Below are 19,859 nucleotides of genomic sequence, written 5' to 3'. Positions count from 1 at the left end.
ATATATAAAAACTTTTTTATTTATGAATACTTAATCGTATTGCTGCGCTATGATTACGAATGGATTATATGTCTAAGCAACAAATAATATCTGTTTTACAAACACGATGATAAAATTCAATTTAAATTGAATATATTGGAATAAAAATGTATAGTTAAAACTATGTACAACATTCTTCGTTCGCTATTCAACATTATAAACTTTTCAATCGATACGAATGTATAGTAAATAGTAAACAAGTGAAAAAAAAACAATTGACTGAGTTAATTGTTGAAATACCATACAAACATGTGACACATGCGTAACTGATATTCAAGTATAGTACATATTATAAAATTTCCGCCTAATTGGCGCCCTCACGGGTAAACAGTGATGTTTACGAAAAAATGTTTCAAACAAAAGTTGTTTAATTTTTGATAAGGAACATTTTTTATATTTAAACTTTTGTTCTATCTCTGACGGTTTACAAAATGGGTCCTACGGACCCAAGACCCGTAAAAATTTCAGCTCGATTTCTTTTTTCGTTTTTGAGTTATCGTGTCCACAGACGGACGGACGGACGGACAACCTGAAATGGCCTAATTAGGTGATTTAGTGAACACCTATGACAAAATTTTTTTCCTAGCATCATTATTTTTAAGCGTTACAAACTTGGGATTAAACTTAATATACTATGTATATTTCATATATACATGGTATAATAGGTATGGTATACCTACCTATCTATACATACGTACTTTAAGCAAACAGAATCGCGAAATGTTTTTCTAAAACTTATTTTAAAATCTACAATCATACTTGTGAGTGCCTGCTTCATCATACTCATAGGATATTATAGCCCTGGTGAAACTATATAATAATTACACTGAACAAAAATTCTTAAAATCAACCGAAACGAGGTTGTATCAACCTCATCGCGAGATCAAATATTGCGAATGGGACAACGAATGTGATACAACTACCGTATGGGGTTGAGTAGGGAAGTTGCCACAAACGCATGGGTTTTTTGCATGAAAGTAATATACTGTCTAACAAATTTCAAATATTGTTGTTTTGAAATGCAATATAGTTTTAAACAATCTTTTTTTGATTGGTTCTATCACTTATAAATATTATAAGAAAATAATGATGTGATTGTCACAACCACATGAGCAGGTTTATTAGGTTTAATACAAAAAAATAGATTTATTTGAGTCGGTTTTGAACCAGCGACGTATTCATTGCAATTGATTTTAGATTCTAGTGTCAAGTACACTGCTGTACCGATTTGTTCAATCCAATTGACTCTGTTCTCGGTTGACAATCAATCATACAGGGGATAAATAATCTTTAAAATTGTTTACAAAATCTCCCGTTTTCATAATTTAGCATTTCGATTGAATCATTTTGGTCGTTTTTGAATCTGCGGTGAAACTCACGTTTAACTCAAGTCACCAACTCGGCACTCCGAACAAAATAATCAACCTCGGATATATGTTATTGAAGCGTCCACTTTGATGAGAAAACCAGGACGATAACTGAAAACAAGACGCTTTAAGGTAAGATATGTTTTGCAATATACAACACATCCCTCCGTTTTTGATGACCGAGATAAGTGCCTAAATCATTAAACTTCATATGAGAAATTTAATTAAAAGATATAGAACTCACAAATTTTTTCGCGTGTTGCGCTAAATTCAGCCCTTCAGGCAGCGTATATCGTTCCATAAAAAACCACGTTAAATTAACTCGCTAGTTTTCGTCCTACTTTCCTCTCTCTACAAATAAAATAATATTCCAATACTAGATAAAAAAATGTGACCTAATTTATTTCGATTTAGAAAAAAAACCTGTTTTTTATTACAAATATATCAATGTAGAACTACGAAGATGAAAACAAAATCATGTATACAGGTACATGGTTGAAACAAGTCTATTTATTCAGTTTCATCTTTTATCTTTTAATTTTAATTTAATTGATGTTGATTTTCTGGTGCACAAACTTTTTCACAATATATCTATGAAGTGTCGCATTCTAAAAAGGGTTCAAAAATAAATAAAATTTTATGAGTACACAATTTGTGATATGCAATTATAAGCAGCAAACGCGTTCAAAGTTAGAAATAATTTACAAATATTTAATGACACGCTTTTAGCTGCAAAAATATCATGCAGTAACTCCATTGTATTCGTTGTGTGCGTAGTCATGGTAGGGCAATAAAATCGATGCCAGCGCTTCCAGTGAAAAATTTTGGAGTTAAAGGGGGCTGTTATGACTAATTTGCAGTTCTTTACATGTTAATGTTATAGAAATGTCAAATTAAAATTATTGTAAAACACGAATTAATTAAACTTAATGCTTTAAAAATTGTGAAAATAAGAAATCAAATTGCACAAATATTATTTTTCAAATGTAAATTATCATAATTATTTATTTAAATTTGTGAGACAATAATATTAAATTTCCAATGTAAGTCTTAAATGCAATTCATACAATTCTATAATTAAAATAGTGTATCGTTACCATGGAAACGAAACTCACGCACGGAGCGAATAAGCTATCGAGACTCACTTTAAGACTAGCTCACTTATATCCTTTAAGGTGATTTTTTTCTCCATAGACATTTTTTTTCACTAATTTTTAAAAGAGATGATTTCGTTTTACTAAAAAGTAGAAAATAATATTTTTTCTGACCATTTATTATTGCTGAAGGCGCCCAATTTTTAATACCTGAGAGCTCTTTTAGCTTTTACAAATAGTCCAAGCTCTTTTAGCTTTTACAAATAGTCAGAGAAAAATATTTTTTCTAATTTCAAATGTCGCCTTTTTCATTTTAACTGGATATTTCAAAATATACCAAGAAAAATGTGGTGTGGTCAAAATTTTTCAAATTTTACATTTTTTATTTAAAACTGAAAAGAGTAAGTTTCCAATAAGGTATAGTTTTCCGGTGAAAAAAAATCCCTATATATGAGTCAAACCATGACTCTCTCTCTGTTTACCCTTTCTAGTGAAATAAATTCCCTATGACTATCTGTTGTATCTCCATACCTTTAATCAATTTCTATAAAAACTTGTATAAGCTATGTAAATAACCGTCGACCAATTTCGTATATAAAAATTTATAATATTCAAATGTTGTATGCGTAAATATTTTGAAAAAATTAACATGTTAATTTAAAGGTGTAAATTGCGTGTCCATTGGTTGGTGAGCGCGAGTGTATATATATTTGTTTGTTTGTTTTTTTTTTTTTTTTTTTTTTTTTTAAAAATGCTACAAGTCATTTTAACAAAAGTTTGTTATTGTGAAATTTAAGTGAAATAATATAAAAAGACGACAGGTGTCGTGGGACACCCAGTTGGAACTATGTTCCTATCGTATATTCGTACATTATAAATATAGCTCTTACTTTTTTACTCAGATTTGTTTTGATTTTTTTGCTAGTTTAAATGATTGATTATGCACATGTTCAATTTTTTAAGATCATTTTGTGCTTTTTTCTGCGGTCTATTTTTTTAAAATATTCAGTGTGACTTATAGTCGATTTGTTAATAAAAAAACACAATTCCAATTCAAAAATAATGAACAATTCACTAGATAAAAATTATTTGGAAGACCTTGCAGGTTAAGTGTAATTATTTTCTTGCAGTATAGTTGGTTAGAGAGGAGTAAAAAAAAATTAGCTTAGACTCAGAAAGGCGATAGTATGTACATAGAAACTAGTTAGATAGTTTTAATTTTCTGATTTTATTTTATGTAATTTTTTTTTGGGAAATTTTAAGAAATTTCTATCTCGCCTACGATAGTTTATTATTTTTTTATATTGAGTAATAAACTAAAAGGTACGAGGTAATAAATTATGTACCCTTCGTTCGACATAAGTTTTACCTTTCTATGTAAATTTTATTTGTCAAGTTATGAAACGAATTTGATGATTTTCTGAATAGAATGTGAAATTTAATTTACATTTTATGTTATGTAATTTTTACATCCATATGCATAAATTACATCCTAGTGTCCATCTAAGTGTGAAAAGTTCTATTTTATATTAAAATGTTTACATTGTTAATTATATTTTTTTTAAGTGAATTCACATTGCTTTAAGAACAGTTGATTCAACATTATCTTCAAATATACAGTCCATGAAAGTCCTTTCATGTCCATGAAAGATCTTCATACTTAGGAAAGATATATATATATATATATATATATATATACTAGCTGTGAACTACCCGCTTTGCTGGGCAACATCCCCACTTGCACACCTCCCTCCACATTTCCTTGCGAGGGATAACAGTTTTGTAATGTACACGTCATGCTCTTTTATTTGATACCCCACTTAGGTATATTTGTAAATATTCGATAATTCCTTCCCACTTTCTCGCTACACCTTTCTACCCTCCGAAGGATAAAATTAGATAAAAACAATAGATCTTTGAAGCTGGTTGTATATCGTGTCAATATTTGAGCTTAATCGATGCACAACTTTTTTATTTTTTGAAGCATATCCCTTTCAACCCCTATTTCAACCCCTTACCCTACTATAATATGGATGTATTATACATAAAAACCTTCCTCTTGAATCACTCTATGTATTAAAAAAACCGCATCAAAATCCGTTACGTAGTTTCAAAGATTTAAGCATACAAAGGGACATAGGGACATAGCGACAGAGAAAGCGACTTTGCTTTATACTATGTATTGATATATCAACATATCAACGCACACCCAAAGCTCCTGAGTTTTGTATTAAACTGACGAAAATATAGATAGTAAAATAAGTCTGCGAGCTAATACTGGCTCTGGGATCAAAATTATGTATGTAAGAGGTGGAGTAGTTATGTCATATACCAACGAACGTATATTTAAAACAATTAATGTTTAATTAATAATTAAATGTTTTTATGTAAGAATCGATTTGTGCTAGGATAGGTAACCTAAGGAACAGCCCACCAATTAACTTGACTAGTTATGTTCATGTTGCATGATACAAATTATTATTGAAAGTGGTCTAATTCTTTAAGTGGAAATAAATTTTTAATTAATTAGTATTCTAGTAATATTTTCTTATCGTCTCGATTTTATAAAGTGTAATAATTAGAAAATGTAGGAAACTTACATAATACAAAAATAAACAAGTGAAAACAAACAATTGATTGAGTTAATTGTTGAAATACCATGCATAGTTAGTGTTGATTTCTTTATCGCATTACACATACAAACATGTGACACATACATAACTGATAATCAAGTATAGTTCATATTAAACCGTTGTCAAACGAATATTGTGTGAAAATTTTCATTTTGGGAATTGATGTGGACAGACGAAAATTTATGTCGGATAAATGATGATTATACGAATCTAATCAGCGTTTAATTAAAACTCGAATTTGGGGAGTGATATATTCACGGAGATTTACAATTATTGTAATTACTATTCTATAAAATGCAAACATATAGGCAGATAGTATTTGTTTGATAGTAACTGTATTTATGGTATGAGGTAGATACGTGTAAAATTTTATCTAAATTATTTCATAATAAATTAAAAATATAATTTAATATATTTTGTTGTAATGCACTTTATTTTATTACATTTATAACAAGTGTCTCATTTTAAACAACCCAATTAAATATTTCTTTTAAAATAAATTCATGTTGATGATAGACAGGTGATAATGGATAAAGAAAATTTTTGAAATGAAACTTTTTTATCTAAATTATTTCTCTTTTATCTAAATACTAGCTGTGAACTACCCGCTTTGCTGGGCAACATCCCCACTTGCATCCCTCCCTCCACATTTCCTTGCGTGGGATAACAGTTTTGTAATGTACACGTCATGCTCTTTTATTTGATACCCCACTTAGGTATATTTGTAAATATTCGATAATTCCTTCCCACTTTCTCGCTACACCTTTCTATCCTCCGAAGGTTAAAATTAGATAAAAACAATAGATCTTTGAAGCTGGTTGTATATCGTGTCAATATTTGAGCTTAATCGATGCACAACTTTTTTAGTTTTTGAAGCATATCCCTTTCAACCCCTATTTAAACCCTTTACTCTACTATAATATGGATGTATTATACATAAAAATCTTCCTCTTGAATCACTCTATCCATTAAAAAAACCGCATCAAAATCCGTTGCGTAGTTTCAAAGATTTAAGCGTACAAAGGGACATAGGGACAGAAAAAGCGACTTTGTTTTATACTATGTAGTGATAAGATAATTGACGGCGAAAACCTTTTCGCACGAGTGTAACTCGCACTTAATAAGTTTTTTAAATGAAATGGAATTCAAAGTCTAATTTTTAAGTTGGCAGAATTTTCAGCGGAATGAATGTAAACCGGTAAAAAGAGAACACCCGGTAAAAAGAGAACCATAAATGGTGCAGTGCAAATATAAAGCTTAATTAATATTAAATAAACACTATTTCGAAATTATTATTATTTTTACTATTATTTTGTTAACGAATTTGGTAAAATTCAATTCATTAAAAATAAACCTCGGTACCTATTTGTAATTAAGTTTCAGTATGAACGCATTCTTATTTTTATCCTTAGGGGACGGACGGGAAGTTGCCACACTATATTTAGCCTTCGAAATTCATTTTTTTGAATTAAAAATGAATGTTGTGTGTCATCTATGGATGTTATTTAGACGTTTACCTGTTGACCTATTTTTTTTAGACCTAAATAAGATTAAAACTTAAGATTAAATGATTTTTAAATAAGTAGGACCCATTATATATAAAGGCATGGTTATTATTAATAATAATTTTGAAGAGAATATGCACAGTAACGCAGTTGCGGATCCTCCCATATGGGCATGATGGGTATGCCCATCACCTAAATAGACTTCCTAATTAAGATTGTTCCTATTTTGATACTAAACCTCCATCTGGTAATTCTTGGAGGGAACTTTTTTTTTAAATTCGTTTCAAAGCATGTTATTTCTAAAAATCGAAAAAAATCCGAGTGAAATCGGCAGAATATTACTTTCGGAAATCAATTTACATACCCGTATATTAAATATCGATATCCAGGCAGTGAAAAAAATGGCTCAGATCTACCGGCGATTCATTAACTCATCTTATTGAAGCATGCGGCCAAGATTTGTAGCGTTATACTTCCCGCCAGCGTAGCGACCGCAGCGAACAAAATTACATTTTACAGGTTTAATAATTTACAAATACACTATAAATAATCTTGGTCCGGGCGTCAATTATTAAAGTGCATTCCTACATCTCCTTTGTAAGAATGCACTATATCGATCATGAACGAGTTCATTCTCCGATCCGTGCTGTTTTCGGGTGCTGTTTCGTGTCCATCACCTTTTTTCAGCGCTTGCGGTAACGTCAAATACGCAAGGTGGAGCTGCCTATTCGCTTATATTTTAGCAATTTTTTTTAAAAATTTTTAAATAGTTTAAATATTTATAAATAAATAAAAAAACAAATTTTTTCCCAAAAATTATTTTAAAAAACAATAATAATAATAAAATAAAAATAATAAAATAAAAATAATAAAATATAACTATTCAATGGATTGGAAAATCATGTAATTGCCCAATTCAAAATAAATGTTTTACATGCTTGGCAAGTTCAATAAATGTCATTGTATTTAAAAAAATTATTTCAAAAACTGGACGTTTCAACGAATTTCGGATTGAGTCGGATTGACAAAATTGTTTTTCCGAAATTCCTGAGGAAATATTGTATAAAATACATTTCACTGATTTTTCGAACAGTGCAAGCGTCAGAAAATTTTTAATTATATGAGCCCGTGAAACCGGTCTATTTCAAAACATCAATATGATATAAAGATGTTATTATAGTTTATCGTTTTCGAAAAAGGCCAGCAAAAAATTGTATTTGTTATGTTTTCGGTAACATTTTGAATAATAATACAAGTCATAAATCATAGTGAAAAAGGTTATTCTCACTTTATTCAGTAACATTTTCAATGATAATCGATATTTGAATGATAACACGTCATACCACCTTTCTTTGTCATACTTTTATAAATGTGTCAATTCTTTTAGAATTTCGGTTTTTGAACTTATTAAAACTTTATCTAATCATTTAAGAGATATATACAATCAATCTACGAAAACATTTTCAATTTTTGTGAAAACATTTTCGGCATATTAGCGATCAATGACAACAGAAAAATGTTTTTCTCAATACCTTGATTCGTGTGATACCTACGCATTTTGTTAGTTCAGAATTTTCTTAGTTATTGAGCGTGGAAATTTATATCGTACTTCAAAATGTAATAGGTACTTTAAACCATGGAGTAATTTTTTAGATATGATTCTTCAAAGTCATCCCGGCTACTTGAAGTTCTAGGTAGCTGTCGAAACAGAGAATAAACGATTTTTATTTAAACGTTTTTAAATATTTATAAAAGTTACATAAGTTACAGTAAACACAATAGAACAATGTGTTATCAAAATATCTCATAAAAACATCAAAATTGCCACCACAAAAGGATACACGATCAGGGTACCATACTTTCTTAAAAGGCATTATTTTTTTATATATAGGGTGGGCCATTTTAATATATTGTGGCTAATATTTGTTTTGTAGTTAACCAAAAAAAAAAAAATAAAAATAACTTAAACAAAAGTTGCAGAATTTGATGGACAACATCATGTTCTGCCATCAGACTGGATCTAGTTCTCCGGCTTGCTTTAAACGCTATAAAGTGAAGTTCTTAAAATCAATTATTTTTATTTTTGGAGTCGGTGTCAGCCAAGCCAATGTAGCAAACTATTCTTTCACAGTTGTTTCCGTGGCTGACGCCGACTTCAAAAATAACAATAATTGCAACTCCATTGGATTAAATAAAAGAAATCGCTTTTGGGAAAAATGATTGCTCAAAAGAACATTTCATCATTTTTATAAGTAAGTAACAAATAAACGAATTAATATAAATAACATTTTGCAGTGAATCTCAAGACAACATTTTACAATAAATACCTTGACTAAACATTCATTCAGTCAATTGAACAATTCACTGTGATCGAATACACATTTGAAACTGCCTTTGGTTTAAATAGCTCGAATAGTACCACTCTTAACAAATATTCACAAGTAAGTATATCTATCGAATGTGTGATATTATCTACCTCTATCACGATCCACATAAATAGACAATTGTAATTGGAGAATCTCGAACAATGGTTGGTTGTACATGTAGAAGACATCATCGTGAGAGTGGACACAACAGTGGACGCCAACACATTATCATCTACTTGACAATATCGCCTTCAATTGTGGTAACCACAACCTCCATTTGTATGAATGATATCATTATTGCATGCCTGGGTAATATAGTATGGAAGTTAACACAATCAACCTTGCAATAACTGGTAATAAGTATTCGACGCACTTCAACTTCATTCACTCGCTTGCCTTGGGTTGAAAATGCTCGTGACAGTATAATTTCACCATTTTAAAATGATGCAATGATGAAAGAAGAGTCATTTTACGGCTAATCAAGGGCTAAGTTAACTCAAAAAATTCGCAGCAGTAAAAAAAAGGTGTTCTTACGATTAAGAAAAACGTTGACGTCCAATGCAAAAAAATTAAATTGGAAAGTTTCACATTTGGATGCATTGTTGTCGAAACTTGAAAAAATGTTCGAAAATAGTCGTTTTAACATTTGGTTATAACTTTTCTTTCTTTTTCGATTTTAAAGTTGATAAATAGTGAAGTAATGAGTATAAGGTTCACAATTCAAATATTTTCCAATTTTTTTTGAAAAAGGACATCTTTCGTAAAAACATTCCTCTGACTCGAGAGACTATGGAAGAGCAGTTTTTCGATGCTTTTACTCTTCGCCTAGACTTCTTCGAGCATGATATTTGAGCAGCAAGTGAAATGTTTTAATTTTTTATGCCGAAATCGGGCCTTGAAAAAAGTTAATTTTTTTGGGATAGATTTTTTGCGGTAAAAAATAAAATTTTTAGAGCTCTGAAACTTGTACACACGTATAACGAAGGCTTGTAAACAGTGATGTTTACGAAAAAATGTTTCCAACAAAAGTTGTTTAATTTTTGATAAGGAACATTTTTTACATTTAAACTTTTGTTCTATCTCTAACGGTTTACAAGATGGGTCCTACGGATCCAAGACCCAATTGACCTATGATGCTCATTTACGAACTCGACCTCACTTTTTACGTCCTGATTACGCTGTTAAAATTTCAACACGATATCCTTTTTCGCTTTTGAGTTATCGTGTCCACAGACGGACGGACGGACGGACAACCGGAAATGGACTAATTAAGTGATATTATGAACACCTATGACAAAATTTTTTTCCTAGCATCATTATTTTTAAGCGTTACAAACTTGGGACTAAACTTAATATACTATGTATATTTCATATATGCATGGTATAATAAATGCAAGGTTATTTATAATGTGTGCCACTAACATCCGTATTGTACCTACAATTCGTAATCACAACGTAGGTAAGGTGTTTTATAAGGTGATATTGAATTGCTTTTTGTGTTTATTGATTTGTATTCATGTTTGTTCGTCATGTTACAGCTCCTGTAATACAATTTATAACATTTATGTAAGGACTTGCTTATTATTATAAATGCAAAATACTTTGTTATCTTGTCATCTTTTAAACAAATGTTGATGTTTTTAATTGAATTTCAAACCCAATAAAGGTTGTCTATGTTGTGTTGTAACTGTAACATTATGGCGGACATTTAATTTTTACCCGAGTGTCAGGGAGTGGTTTTTCGCGCGTATCTTGTATGTATGTATGCACGAATATTTGTTTGTAAATTTTTTTTAATACTTTGTATATTTCAAAGGGCTTGATGGATTTTAAAAATACATATATATATATATATATATATATATATATATATATATATATATATATATACACATATATACTGATATATACTGTTATTGACTGCGGATCGTCGGCCTACAGAATAAGCTCATAAAGACGAAGGAAAAAGTCATTTACCAATTTTGGATTTGAGCCCTTGTTTGGGCGCTACAGGTATGGCAAAAATTGATAAATTTGTTCATTCACTGACTATGATTCGATAACCAGCAGCCAATGATAATCAGTAGATATTAGTATATTTCATTCAAGAATATTAAACTAAAGAAGGGATATGAACTGATTTCAATTGGATTATATCATTTTGAAAAAACATTTTAAAAATGTATTTGATTGGTTTGGTCAAATCCTCCTTTTTTTATTTTTATTATATTTTACCAAGAAAACATTAGATTCTTAGTAAAAAAACAAATTAAGTCATAAAAGGCGTTGTTTTAATTTAACGTATACAAACAGTAGGCTTCTAGGCTTATAAAATAAGAAACTAATTTATTTTTATCGATTGTTTTTTATTTATAATACTTTGTTTATAATATTTGCATACATTTTAAAATCATAAATTATTAAAATTGGTAGACATTCATGTAATCACTCAAAGTAAATGTTTCAACCAGTTTCATTTATTCATTTTCATTGTATTTATTATCTACTATTACAAAACGAATATCCCATTGTCTCAAAATAACCTACATACATATAAAAAAAAAACACATTCGTTGGAAACAAATGACATTTTCAGAAAAGTTTTCTTTTTCTTTGAGATATCTTATAAGAACAGACAACCAATTAATTGAAGTGCGAAAAACTTACATTATTTTATAATTCATAAAATATATATAAACACACACACACACATATACATAAAATTTTTTCACATTTCCTTTCGTTTTCCATTCATTTCCCGTTTTCTTCTACAATTTTCTTCTTACTCACTACTCTATATATAATGCATACAGATATATAAAAGGCAATAATAAAAATAAACTTAATTTGCCTGTTGTTGTTTTGTTTGTTGGGTAAAATACATTTTCAAGAAAAAAAAATTTGTTAAAAGTCTCACACAAACACACAAACACATTATTAAAGTCCATTATTGTTCTGAAAATGAATACATTTTGTATTTTTTTTAAAAGTGCTGTTTTGCATGAAAACTTTTTTTTTATAAAATGCTGGGGTGTGGATAATAAATTAAAAAAATTTTATTAACTAAGCACCCAATCTCCGGTAAGTATGAACAGTTTTACAAGATGTAAAATTGAAAACGATATTAAAAATTTTAAATTTTATTCATCACCTATATTGCGGATGATATTATTTTTGTGATTTTTAGACATAACTCTTCACGCGAGCAGATTTTCAGGTATTGTGAAATAAGTTTCCCGATGAGACAGAATCAACATATTTACTGTTGCATACTTTCTTGTATAAATCGAGTTTACCCTTTCTGGAATGACTTCAAATTTGGAAGAGACGCTACAACTTTGGCACTCTTTTGGGGGACCTTGGAACCAAAGTCCCCCGCTGTGAGAACGTGATGTTGGCTAACACCAATGCAATTTTCAGCTCTTCTGAAATGACTCACTAAAATTACGCTTTGTCGCAGACTTATCTTTTGTGAAAAATTCATTTCTATGTATGGTTTATATGAAATGAATTATCAGTCAAAATTTACGATTTAACCTAAACAAGATCTCTTATATAAAAAAACGTTGAATTTGACAGTTCATTTTTCATTAGTCGTACAGAGAATCAATATGAATTTTTCACATGTGAAATTTACAAAATTAAAAAAAGCCCCGACAGATTTTTTGGGTAACGGATCCGTAAACTTTCTCTTATAAATATATTTGAGAAAACTCTCTATTTAATTACCATTTTCTTTAGAATCTTCTTAGAAACGAATTTGAAGATCGTAGTATATTTTTCAGTTGTTTCGCTTACGGAACCCTCAACTCTCACTTGATACATAGCTTAGAACACTCTTCATTAAATTAACTTTCAAACGAAATCAAAAAAAAAAAAAAAATTAAAATAAAGGTATAGTGTGGGAAGGTTGCCGAGGTCACCGTAGATAGCAAAGACCAACTTCTTCATTCTTTATTCAATATGAATTTGCGATATACAAAACACTCCTTCCCCGTTCCACTCAAATTTTCAAATAATTTTTGACAAAAACTTAGAAATAACTATCGAAGGCAGAAAAGGCGCTCGTGAAAATTTCGTTTAATAAAAGAAAATAAAATCTACCTTGTATATCAATTTATTTAGAAAATTCTTTAGAAAATATACTTTCAGTTTGAAAATTCTGAGGATAAGAAATTTTTTAGATTAAGTAAAAATCAAAAGGCTTGCAAGATTCTGGGAAGCAAGACCAATATTAGGAGTATTAAGCAATTTCTGTGATAGTGTTGCTACGGTATACTAAAAATGCTACACAGCTAGCAAAAACCACATTTTAAAATATATTAGGAGTTATCACGATGCTATTCTATGGAAAAAATTGTGTAACATTAATTTGCATAAATAAATTCTCAAAATAATTTAAAAAGTATATTCTAATCTTCTTTCTCATTACACCAATTTCTGCCTTGCTACCAAACATAAGTGGTTTCACCATGTATCCAAATCATTTTGTCGTATTCGTGGTATCTAAAAGACAATATAAATTATTTATAGTAGTTATCTTATTTTAAGACACCAAAAATAATACAAAAATTTCGAAATTTCGAAGTATTTTCTGTATCTTTTTTTTACTTTATTATATTATAAATATAATAAAGTATTGTGATCGAAAAAAAATCGCTATCGGGGTTTCAACGGAAATACACGTTTTGAGGATCCCTGATTCCAAAAAAGTGGTTTTTAAAAAATGTTGCGTCCGTCGGTATGCCGGTATTTCGGTATGTCTGTTACCAAGCTGGAGCCTTCAATTTTCAACCGATTTTTCTCAAACTCGGTACATAGCTTCAGTTTGGTTATAATTCCAGACGATTTTTTCATTTTTTCCTTAGGCCTTTCTTTAAGGGTACTTCCCTCTAGGCCAAAACAGGATTTTTGGGGTTTTCTAAAAAAAGGGCCCACCGATTTCGATTAAACTGGGCACAAGGCTAGACTTTAATCGGTAAGCATATTCCAGAAGCTTCTTAACCTGAACCAAGTCAAAGGCAAACACAGGCTGTTCCTTGATATTCTCTCTTTATTAAATCTTTTTGGATTCTGTTTTACGAATACAAACACGGGCAATGTAGGTATATCTTTTTTATATGTGGTTTAAATACCATATTGAGAGTGTGATAAGCTCGTATATTGAAAGTTGTACCTTTCCGAAAGGTAGTAATACAAAGAAGCCTTGTTAAAGTCAAGAAGGCAAGACAAAATAAGGTGTGGTAATACACACACACACACACACCCACACACACACACACACAGTATCTGGGAGTGATGCTTGATGCCCGACTCAACTTTAAGCAGCAAGTCGAACACGTCTGCACGAAAGCGTCAGTAGTGAGAGCTAGTCTCGCACGATTGATGCCGAACGTCGGAGGCCCAAAGCAGAGCAGTAGGCTACTATTGTCATCAGTAGTCACATCGGTACTCACTTACGGAATATCCATTTGGGCTGACGCACTAAAGACGCAAGATTCCTGGAGAAAGGCTGGACCAATATATCGGATGAGCGCACTACGAGTCGCAAGCGCTTTTCGCACAATATCGGAGGAAGCGGTGTGTGTCATTTCCGGAACTCTACCTCTTAGAGTTCTAGCTGAGGAAAGACAGAACCTTTATCAACGAAAGGCGTCAACCACACTGAGTGATGAAGAACTCAAGGCAGAAGAACGACAGAAGAGCATCGCACGTTGGCAGCGTCAATGGAATGCTGCAGAGAAAGGCAGGTGGACTCACCACCTCATACCACGAATTGATGTTTGGCTGAATCGTAATCACGGTGAGGTCAACTACTATCTAACACAGATGCTATCAGGGCATGGCTGCTTTCGAGAGTATTTACACCGCTTCAAGCACGATAATTCTCCGGAGTGCCCGTCCTGCCCAGGAGTACTTGAAAATGCGAAGCATGTTTTCTTCGAGTGTCCGCGATTTTCTACACTGCGTGATCAACTCGAAAGTATCTTACACCAGAGTATTCAACCAGAGACACTAGTAGAAGCAATGTTGTCATCGAGAGCCTCTTGGAACGCCATCAGCACATTTGCTACAGAAGTCCTCATAGGCTTGCGTTCCATCGAAAGAAGAAGGGCACAGGACAACAGCTAGAAGAAAGAAGGAATAACATCTTAGCTAGCAGAAGAAAAAGCAGTAGCTAAATTCTCCCCCCACGAAGTAATGCCTAACGGCGGATACCGTGGAGGACCAGAGTTCAGAGGATAGCGGAGGTTTTAGTCGGTATTAGCATTAACACGTCATCTTAAGTTAATGTCCGAGTCCGACATACCAGGCAAAACATCTAAGCCAGAGATTCATAAATGAATTTCCTTCGCTATATATAAAAAAAAAAAAATAAAAAAAAAAAAAAAAAAATAAAAAAAAAAAAAAAAAAAAAAAAAAAAAAAACACACACACACACACACACAAATACACACACACACACACCATATGTCCAAATTGGTTTTAATTTCACTCGAAATACAGTCAACACCCACAGCTTTTCTCTAATGTCTGATTTTTCTAGTTAAACATTTCCTACTAGTAAAACAGTAATTTTGTCCTTTGATATCTATTGTAGTGAACCGTGATTTTTTTTTTTTATACGAATTTCTTAATACCATGTTCTTGTTCGGAAATTCTTATATGACTGAAAGCGTGTACAAATATTCTTTTTTTTTTAATAAAAAGCAGCATATTAGAGAACCTTCTTTAATTGTTGATGCATTAATAAATAGTTTATATACGGTAGCTTGTGTAGTTTAACCTCTATGCAATGTATTACAAATTTTATATTTAATATTCGCTCCGTGCGTGAGTTTCGTTTCCATGGTAACGATACACTACTTTAATTATAGAATTGTATGGATGCATGTATAATTGTATGGATTGCATTTAAGACTTACATTGAAAATTTAATGTTATTGTCTCACAAATTTGAATGAATAATTATGATAATTTACATTTGAAAAATAATATTTGTTCAATTTGATTTCTTATTTTCACAATTTTTAATGCATTAAGTTTAATTAATTTGTGTTTTTCAATAATTTTAATTTGACATTTTCTATAATATTAACATGTAAAGAACTGCAAATTAGTAATAACAGCCCCCTTTAACGCCAAATTTTTCACTGGAAGCGCTGGCATCGATTTTATTGTCCCTACCATGACACGAATGTTGTCTTTTGTTTACTATTTACATACAAAACTAGTCACGCATACGCATAGTTTTGAATGTAAATAGTACAAAAATGACAAAATTCGTATACTATAATAAATACAAGTGAAATTTACAAAATTTAAAAAAACTCTTTATAAATTTTTCGAGTACGGAACCTTAAACTCGAATTAGAAACATATGTAAGAACACTCTTCATTAAATTACCTTTTGCTTTAAAGCATTTTCCAACCTGAGCCGATTTTGCCGAAAATCTGTAAGATTGTAATCAAGTATACGTAGAAAAATTCTTTGAAAATTGTAACTATGTTTCTTATCACGCGATCGGCGAATGGGATCTAGACAAAACCTACCAAAACATATTTATGATCATAAATAATATGTTTATACAATTTTTTATTTTGATGAATGAGTCTTTTTTTTTCTTTTATATTCTTCATATTTCACGATCTAACACTCTCAAGAATCATATTCCATGAACTTATAAGCTCAAGTATATTCTTGCTGCATCGCAATTAATTAAAAACAGTGAATCGCGTTAATATTCGAATAAATATAAACTACAACAAGAAACAATTAGATTTATAAAAATAACTAGCTTGATACCAGCACGCTTCGCTGGATTTATAAGTAAAGACTACCTTACTGAATTCATAAGTAAAGTATATGTACAGATGGCCATGAATTGTATTTTTACCATTTCAGCGTTTACCATTTTTACAGAAATCTTTAATTTATGGTTCAAAATTATACTCATAGATCACGCAGTGAAATCGTTATAGCTTATGTGCTATTTTGATGTATTTCTCTTATAATATACAGACGTCCATATATTGTTCTCCTTCACCCTGTCTCATGAAATGACAAAAATAAAAATATTCACAAATTATAGCTCATGTGTTATTTTGATGTATGATCTATATTATTGTTAAGTTTCATTCAAATCCATTCATTAGATTTTGGGTGAAAGCGTAACAAATAAACAAACAAACAAACATCCTTATACTTTCACATTTATAATATATAGAGATAGAGATAGTGATTCTATCCTTAACTCTCTCACAATAGTAATTTATGAATGCAGCACCAATTTCTCTTCTACTAATTTCTCAATTGTAGTATAAAATCTTAAACTAGGTTTATTATTCTCTAGTTCTTATTGCGAGTTTAATTATATATAAATGTTATTATCAGATATATAATTTAATTGAATATTCTGTATAGATAGTCAAAGTTTTATTTAAACTATATAAAGTTTGTTTGTTCTATGTAGAATAATGTGCTTACATCAGACAAGGTTCTTCATTAAGAATGAAGCATTTCCAACTAAACCATCCATGGTGAATATAGCATTAGTAGGTTAGTTCACTAAATATTATCTTCTGATTTATTAAACTGTTATATTCTTTTCAAAGAACGAAATTTTTATGCTTTCAGCTAATTCTTGTAATGAAACAACTTTATATCCAGGTCTATTTTTAACCGACTTCAAACCAAAAAAAGGAGGTTCTCAATTCGACTGAATTATTTTTTTTTTTTTTTTATGTTTGTTACCTCAGAACTTTTGACTGGGTGAACCGATTTCGATGATTCATTATCTATTTGAAAGCTGGTGCTTCCCGTGTGGTCCCATTTCATTTTGGTCTACTTCTGACAACGGCATCCATGAGAAAACCATAAAAGTCTTAAATTTGCATTCAGTATGCTCGACCGAGGACGAATAACTCAATATGACGTCAACCGATTTCGATGATTCTTTTTTAGTGAAAAATTAGTTAGTGTACTTCAGATCAAAAATCACGAAATAAAAAAAACTTTTAACAAAAAGAAAACCGACTTCAAAAGAAAACCTTTTCCAAAACAAATTAATATGCACTAAAAAGTCCAAAGTCCGACTCCAAAAATAACAATAATTTTAACTGCATTATATTATCGTTATTTTTTACTTTTTAGTGCATATTAATTTGTTTTGGAAAAATTTTCCTTTGAAGTCGGTTTTCTTTTTGTTAAAAGTTTTTTTTATAATTTTTTGTCGTCTGGGCGAGAAAAAAATATTGGGGGGGGGGGGGGGGAAACTCTAAAAAATGTTGTGTCCCATTTAGCGTAATCTTAGAATTAACAAGTATCGTTTTAGTAATAAAACAAAGTGCAACAAATATAAACAAAAAATTTTGTAATCGATTCAGCTTGCCATGATTATGAGAATGTGCAAAAATATTTTACAATCTGTTAATTTTTTCATTCAAAAAAATTAATTGCGAGTTATCAGAAGTCAAGCATCACTACATAGTATAAAACAAAGTCGCTTTCTCTGTCCCTATGTCCCTATGTCCCTTTGTATGCTTAAATCTTTGAAACTACGCAACGGATTTTGATGCGGTTTTTTTTAATAGATAGAGTGATTCAAGAGGAAGGTTTATATGTATAATAACATCCATTAAATAGTGGAGAAGTACTGCTATTTTTGAGGTTTCTAATGTGATGTCGTAAATAATTAGAAAATGTAAAAAGTAAATAAGTAAAAATGTAGTGTATGAATTTAGATATTCCAAAGATAGCAGAAAATCTTCATGGTATAGGGAAAGGGGGACTGTTTTACTCCAAATTTAACGCGTACGGGCCACGGGCAGTAATGAATAAATCAAAACTATTGGATCGATTTTAATCACATAGGCTATATATTTTATAAACGTGCGAAGTCAGAGCGGGCCGCTATGTTTTTATATACAACGTTCACAGTTTTTCTGTAGTGTATTTAGTATCAGCATTGCACCCGTGCGAAGCCGGGGGGCTCGCTAGTAATAGAGATAATTTAAAGCAAGTGCAAGTAAATTTTATGTTGTTATATTAAATGTTCTGATCAAACAAATTGTGGGTATTGTACAAAACATATTGGGTTGACTACTAAATCGGGAGTTTGTCTGTTTTTAAAATAGTGTTACAATTAATTCATAAAGTATAGAGTTATAAGCAGCTATAATATTTAATTCTTTAAACAATAAAACAAGTATATGACTTCTTAAATTAATACACTAGTCGGGTTTTATCCGCTTAATATGGTTGAAATGTAATAATTGTACTTACTTTTTTCCGCTAATGTTGATATTGTAGCCAGATTAATAAACACAATTACAATAAAAATAGATAACATCTTTGATAATGTCAATTGTCGATTCGAGGACGCCATAACCAAACAACACAACATAAATTGTCCACTTCACTGTTTTATTTATACATATTATGAGGTGAAGTGGTAGCACAACGGAAAATGTTTTTTTGTGGTGTAATTAAAAATTGTAATAAATATAATATTGATGACAATTAATAAAAACACCACAATATTTTTAATCCATTAAAAAATAAAACTAATTTATTAAAACATTTTAATCTAAAAATAGTCATTGTGTGTGTCTATAGGTTTTTATTTTATATTTTTATTGTAAAAAGTCGTTGTTCGTATGTGAAATAAATATATCAGTTGAATTTTCACATTTTTATTTTCGTTCAATGATGTTTGTTGATTGTTGAAACCACTTCATGATTTTCAATTCCCTATCAACGAATTATCTGTAAACAAAATGAAAAATATATTAGTAATATGTTCCAATCCATTTAATACATTTAAAAAGCGATTGTCATTTAGAATGTAGGTAC

General features: G+C 30.4%; 1 protein-coding gene across 1 annotated transcript in view; it reads right to left on the bottom strand.

Annotated features, from left to right (window-relative positions):
• Window positions 1-19,449, bottom strand: part of LOC123297522 (matrix-remodeling-associated protein 5-like) — a 217,067-nt gene extending 197,618 nt beyond the window's left edge. The window contains exon 1 of the mRNA XM_044879215.1: window positions 19,290-19,449. Coding sequence (XP_044735150.1) covers window positions 19,290-19,410 — 121 coding nt within the window. The 5' untranslated portion in view covers window positions 19,411-19,449. The remainder of the gene's footprint in view (window positions 1-19,289) is intronic.
• Window positions 19,450-19,859: the final 410 nt, after the last annotated feature.

The sequence above is a fragment of the Chrysoperla carnea genome, chromosome 4 (genome assembly GCF_905475395.1).
Source record: "Chrysoperla carnea chromosome 4, inChrCarn1.1, whole genome shotgun sequence".
Lineage (NCBI taxonomy): Eukaryota > Metazoa > Arthropoda > Insecta > Neuroptera > Chrysopidae > Chrysoperla > Chrysoperla carnea.
Note: the sequence above shows the minus strand (reverse complement) of the source record. Positions and strands in the feature narration are given on the sequence as shown.